The sequence below is a fragment of the Lepus europaeus genome, chromosome 15, assembly GCF_033115175.1.
Source record: "Lepus europaeus isolate LE1 chromosome 15, mLepTim1.pri, whole genome shotgun sequence".
NCBI classification, from domain to species: domain Eukaryota; kingdom Metazoa; phylum Chordata; class Mammalia; order Lagomorpha; family Leporidae; genus Lepus; species Lepus europaeus.
Window position 1 is genome coordinate 95,888,703 of NC_084841.1, and position 6,354 is coordinate 95,895,056.

The window sequence follows — 6,354 nt, forward strand, 5'->3', positions numbered from 1 at the left end:
CATCTGAGTTGATTTGTATAGTCAGAGCAGAGGACCACAGGGAGGACACCTGCTTTGTCTCTTATGGCCCTGCTCTGTCGTAACCTGCCATCTTTGCACAGGAGTTCCACATCTGTGCAAAGACTGCTGAGTGAGCTAATCACGTTGTCCCCATCTATGTCCTAATATGTGGGAGGAGACATCCCACCAAAGGTACAGAAGGGATGTGGGGAGCCAGAAGACAGGTGAGGGAAGCACTTCTCACCAGCCAGGAGTATCCACTGTTGGCTGCCTCCTCCTCTTCTGTGATCTGGCCCTCGTAGGGACCAAAGTGCAGACCCAGTGGCAGATCTGATGCCTCGTTCCATACTCCAAGCCCAGCCTCAGGGATGCCCGATGGTCCAATTCTTAGCCCAGGGGGCAGGCTGAGGACTGAGCGATTGGGATGCCCCTTGTCCACTGCACTGTCCTTTATAAATACGGGTGGTCCGTGAACAGCACAGCTGTCAAGGAAGAAGTTCTGACACTTCTCACAATCTGGAGAGGAGAGCAGCAAGGATTAGGAAAGGTATACTGCTTGTTGCTGGGTATAGAGAGCTTCAGGAACAGCCCAGCACTCACATCATTTAGCTTCAATCTTTATTTATTTGACAGGTAGATTGACAGACAGTGTGAGAGAGAGACAGAAAGGTCTTCCTTCTGTTGGTTCACCCCCTAAATGGCTGCTACGGTGGGCACTACACCAGGAGCCAGGCGCCTCCTCCTGGTCTCCCACATGGGTGCAGGGCCCCAAGCACTTGGGCCATCCTCCACTGCCTTCCCAGGCCACAGCAGAGAGCTGGACTGGAAGAGGAGCAACGGGGACTAGAACCCAGCACTCATATGGGATGCCGGCGCCGCAGGCAGAGGATTAACCAAGTGAGCTACAGCACCGGCCCCCGGCTTCAATCTTGCACTCCAAGTCATAAGAGGAAGGGGATGAAGTGGGGCCAAATGATGAGATGAATTTTGAGTCAGGACATAGGAGCCTTGAATGTGAGTGGGCCAGAGGGTCACTTACAGAGGTAGTTGTCATCCTGAGGCTCACTGCACTCTTTGTATGCCTGACTCTTTCTTTTTCGAAAGCTGTACATCTTCACTTCAATTTTCTTTCTTGTAAGTCCTGAGTTGGAGAGGGTAGGTGAGTGAAGTTAGGAGTATAGAATGTTCATTCCTGCTTTATCTGAAAATGTGAAACCTCCTATCATCAAATTATCACCTATGCTCTTACATATCTTCCCTCTACCTCATCTCCTGCCTCTAAATATTGGCTCAGAGAGAGCAAGGCTCCACACTTACCAAATGACAATGTCTAACTGAATTTAAGTTTCTAACTGTTCCTATCAGATTTAGTCTCTCAATATTTATACTTATAAAAACAGTTTGTTCATTCATAAAATATTCTTGAGGATATAGTACATATTAAGTATTGAGCAGAGGCCTAGACATCTCACTAAGAAAATGTGGTTTGTATCATCAAAGATCAATTTATTGGCCACCTTGCATGTATCAATTATTTTTTAATGCTTTCAAATAATATGAAGTGTCTTCAAAGAGTTCACAGAAAAACTCCGTGGATTTAAAAAATGGTTTTTCACTAAAATAAACTTAGGTTTTAATTCCTTTTCCATGAACTTTTAAAAATTTGTTTATTTAAGAGGCAAAGAGAGACAGAGGAAGTGAAAGGGCAAGCTGCCATCCACTGGTTCACTCCCTAAATAGCTGCAATAGCAGCCAAAGCTGGGAGCAGGGAACTCAATCCAGGTCTCTCACATGGATGGCAAGAACCCACTCACTTGAGTCATCACTGTGTCCCAGGGTTATATCAGCATGAAGCTGGCGTCAGCAGCAGAGCCAGGTCTCCTATGGGACATGGGCATCTTCACTACTAGGCCAACTGATTTCCTGTCTGGGAAATTGTTGTATATGAGCTACGTATCCCTATCCTCATTTTGCATATTAGCACTCAGGAGCTCAGAAAAATTATGATTTCCCAAAGGCTCCAATACTTTTGTGTGGATTATAACCCAAGTACGTGAATTTAGAATTAATGTGTTCACTTGCTATTCAATATTACAATCAATTTTTGGTCTCCTAGCTTAATCCAGCATAAGTCCAGACCCATTCAAAGTATGCCCCAGATATCTCAATCATCCTCATCAGCCTTCATCCAGAGTGCCTGGAGGCACTGAAGTCGCCAAAGTACTTTCTCTTTACCCAGTTTTCGTGTCGAGTGCTGTCCAGACGTCCTCATTTCTTTAGGAGGGAATGATGGTTTCTTGTCCTTCTCTGAGCCAGTTGTGTTCAGCAAATTTGCTATTCCTGACGATTCCTTCAAACTAGATTCATTATTTACAGGCAACCTGGGCATCCCCTTTGATGTAAGAGTCACATTAAAAAGATAATTTTCATTTCTTTAGTTCCTTAGGGCTTGCAGTGTGTTTTCACACACATGACTTTATTTAGTGCTTCATCATCTCTGGAAATACCTAATGTGTGAATACTTGAGGGAAAAGCAACATCTAAGTGGGTGTTTTTAAGTATCTATCTATTTGAAAGTTAGAGTTACACTCAGAGAGAAAGAGAGGTCTTCCATCCGCTGGTTCACTCCCCAGTTGGCCGCAACAGCCGGAGCTGTGCAAGTCTGAAGCCAGAAGCCAGGAGCTCCCTCCAGGTCTCCCATGTGGGTGCGGGGGCCCAAGGACTTGGGCTATCTTTTACTGCTTTCCTAGGCCATAGCAGAGAGTTGGATTGGAAGTGGAGCAGCCAGGACTCGAACTGGCGTCCATATGGGATGCCGACACTGCAGGTGGTGGCTTTACCCACTACACCACTAGCGCAAGCCCCCAATTCTTCTCAGAGCCATGAAGAACCTCTCACTGAATCCAGGGCTAGAACCTATGCCTTAAGGCTCTTTCCCTCCAACTGGTTTTCAGTTTCTTCTGTACAGATGCAAGTGAGGGAGAGCAAATACTTGGGAAGATGAGCTGGAGAACAAAGTCTGTGAAAGGAGGCAGGAGGGCTGGCACCGTGGCTCAACAGGCTAATCCTCCGCCTAGCAGTGCCGGCACACTGGGTTCTAGTCCCAGTCGGGGCGCTGGATTCTGTCCTGGTTGCCCCTCTTCCAGGCCAGTTCTCTGCTTTTGCCCAGGAGTGCAGTGGAGGATGGCCCAAGTGCTTGGGCCCTGCACCCCATGGGAGACCAGGAGAAGCACCTGGCTCCTGCCTTCAGATCAGTGCGGCGCGGCGGCCATTGGGGGGTGAACCAACAGCAAAGGAAGACCTTTCTGTCTCTCACTGTCCACTCTGCCTGTAAAAAAAAAAAAAAAAAAAAAAAAAAAAAAAGGAAGGGCTTATAGAGAAAAGGAAGCTATCTTCCATAAACCAGTCGACATCTGGTGGAAGGGAAAACGTAGAAGAGCAGAGAGGGCATAAAATAGACCTGTAACATGAGTGTGCATCAGTGAGGCTGGGAAGACGTGGAAGCAGTGAGACTGGTGGAAATGGAACATGGTGCTCAATCTGCAAATTGCAATATCCTGAGAATAATATTTGACTTTGCAATTCATTGGTGCCTGTGTCAATTCTCTTGAATCAGGGTGTACCATTAGTTAATTCTCTTTAGCTTCTTTTCTTGATCTGTAAACTGATATACATGTTATATAGTAATGTTCATTATGAGCTACTGAATATGGCATGAATGTGAGATTAATAATTTTTCCTACAGTCCTGTTATCAATTTACCTCTTCAATCATCTTTAAAGTTGAAATCTGACTCAAAGATTTTATCTTCAGCATTCCTTGGACCTATTACTACTTGTTTAATTAGCAAAAGTTTGAATCAGTCTCCCAGAAAACAGTGAGAGGTTCTTCATGGCTCTGAGAAGAATTAGGGGCTTGCGCTAGTGGTGTAGTGGGTAAAGCCGCCACCTGCAGTGCCGGCATCCCATATGGGCACCAGTTCGAGTCCTGGCTGCTCCACTTCCAATCCAGCTCTCTGCTATGGCCTGGGAAAGCAGTGGAGGGTGGCCCAAGTCCTTGTGCCCTGCACCCACGTGGAGACCTGGAGGGAGCTCCTGGCTTCACATTGGCACAGCTCTGGCTGTTGCGGCCATCTGGGGAGTGAACCAGCGGATGGACGACCTCTCTTTCTCTGCCTCTCTTTCTCTCTGAGTGTAACTGTGACTTTTAAATAAATAAATATTTAAAGAGAGAAGAATTGGCATGAACTGGGCTCTCAACTCATAATGCAGAGGCAACAGGCCAAATAAATGATTCCAAAGAAAAGAGGCTGTCATTTCCTCCTTCAGGAATGAGGATTTGAAATTAGTTGCAGAAGATACATTTCTACTGAGTATATGAACCTATCTGAAACTTGAAGTCATTATCTTACTTGCTGCTTCTCAACCAGGAAACCCAAAACTCCTCAGGGCTTGGAACTGCTTCCTCTTATCAGAATGGGTCCCTTATGAGGTGGGGACCCTCTCTCATTCTTCATCTGGACCACTCACAGTACAAATTGCCTGTATCTTTATAAGCTTCCTCTACTCAGATTGCTTAATGCATCTCTCACTTTACTACGCAGAGAAAAACAGACCGAGATAATCAGAAGAATGATGTAAAGATGTGTGATTAAAACAGCACAAACTTTGCAAAGCTACGAAAGTGCTAATGAGCTTGGAAGTGCTCTAGACCAGGAGTTTTGGGTTGGATTATACAACCACTCACTGTAATCTCAAGCACATAACTCAACATTTCTGTGCCTCAGATTTCTCATCTATAAAACTAGTATATTTTAGTACCTGCCTCACAGCGTTGTTGGAAGGTTTAAGTGGGTTTATTCACATAAAATGCTTAAAAATAAGGCCTGAAATACTATGAAGACAAAACAAGTGGTAATGATTATTTTGCCATTCTTACTTCCTCTCCATGATGCTGTCAGACATTATGCTAAAGAGACCCTGAGAGGAAACGGCAGCTCCTAGTATACGCTGTGCCTTCTCCTTCTCTTGCCCGGGATGGGCTCATGAGGAAAATTTTTCTAGTGAATGGGATCTGGGAGATACTCACCTTCTGGCCGTGTCCCTCCTGCCCCCTGGCGCTGAGATGGGAGCGCTGGACCCGGGGGGTGGGTGCGACCCTGTGGACTGTCCAGGCCCCGCCGGTCAGAGGGAGGGACTTCCCCACGGGTGGCGGAGGAGTGGGGTCCCTCAGGCCGAGGTCTGGGGCCTCGGGCCGAGGAGTTTTGGGGTCTCTCAGGCCGAGGTCTGGGGTCTCGGGCCGAGGAGTTTTGGGGTCCCTCAGGCCGAGGTCTGGGGTCTCGGGCCGAGGAGTTTTGGGGTCTCGGGCCGAGGTCTGGGGTCTTGGGCCGAGGTTTGGGGTCCCTCAGGCCAAGGAGTTTTGGGTTCCTCATGAGGGGTTACTGGGGCCTCAGAAGCCGCAGGATTGTTTCCAGGCTGAGCGGCTCTCGAGGTGGGGAAACCGGGTCTCTGGGGTGAGGGCCTGGGGTCCCCCAGGCTGAGGGGTTTGGGGCCAGCACTGGGGATTTGGGGCACCCGTGGTCCCCGGCTGAGGGCCTTGGGGGTCCATCAGGTTAGGGGGTGGCAGGATTCGGGGTCCCCAGGCTGAGGGGTTTGGGGCCAGCACTGGGGATTTGGGGCGCCCGCGGTCCCTGGCTGAGGGCCTTGGGGGTCCATCAGGTTAGGGGGTGGCAGGATTCGGGGTCCCCGGCGGAGGGGATGTGAGGCGCTGGGCTGGGGGTTCCAGGGTTTCCGGCTCCCGTCGGTGCCTCCCGCCCGCCTCACGCGCTGTTCGCCCGGCCGCGCGCGCCCTCTGCGAGCCCCTCGGGTGGGGGAGGTCAGACCCGCGCGGGGCGCCCCGGGAGGCGCGGGCCGCCGATTGGTCGGGGAGCTACTGGGGCGGGACAAGGGGCGGAGCCACGCCTGTCCGTCACCGGTACCTCAGGTCCCGGCAGGCTGGGCAGCTGGGCGGGGCCGAGGTTTCCCGCCCCTGAGCGGAGGGAGGGAGGGAGGGAGGGAGGGAAGAATCATTTTATTCTTATAATTGTATCTATGAATTACGTGGAGTCTGTTTTCTTTTTATTAATGTCACATTAATATGAGAATTGTGTTGTAGGAATTATTCATTTTCTGTAACCCTGAGAATCTGATATTAACCAATACCTTTAAAAATAAAAAATAACTAATATTAAAAAGGGGGAAAAAGAAATTACACTGCCAGAGGAGAAAAAAAATGAATCGTGATAAAGCAAGCATTTATGGTATAGTGTCAAAAGAACAAACATGTATATTGAACTCTTGGAACTCCGGCTGGAGA

The 6,354-nt window shown here is 48.7% G+C and overlaps 1 protein-coding gene across 1 annotated transcript in view; it reads right to left on the bottom strand.

Moving 5' to 3' along the window:
* LOC133774342 (histone-lysine N-methyltransferase PRDM9-like) overlaps window positions 1–5,931 on the bottom strand; it is a gene marked incomplete at its 5' end in the record, with an annotated part of 52,867 nt that extends 46,936 nt beyond the window's left edge. Inside the window, 5 exons of the mRNA XM_062211971.1 lie at window positions 245–516; window positions 1,040–1,141; window positions 2,236–2,392; window positions 5,089–5,380; window positions 5,665–5,931. Of these exons, the coding sequence (XP_062067955.1) occupies window positions 245–516; window positions 1,040–1,141; window positions 2,236–2,392; window positions 5,089–5,380; window positions 5,665–5,931 (1,090 nt within the window). The remainder of the gene's footprint in view (window positions 1–244; window positions 517–1,039; window positions 1,142–2,235; window positions 2,393–5,088; window positions 5,381–5,664) is intronic.
* Between the last annotated feature and the right edge of the window lie 423 nt (window positions 5,932–6,354).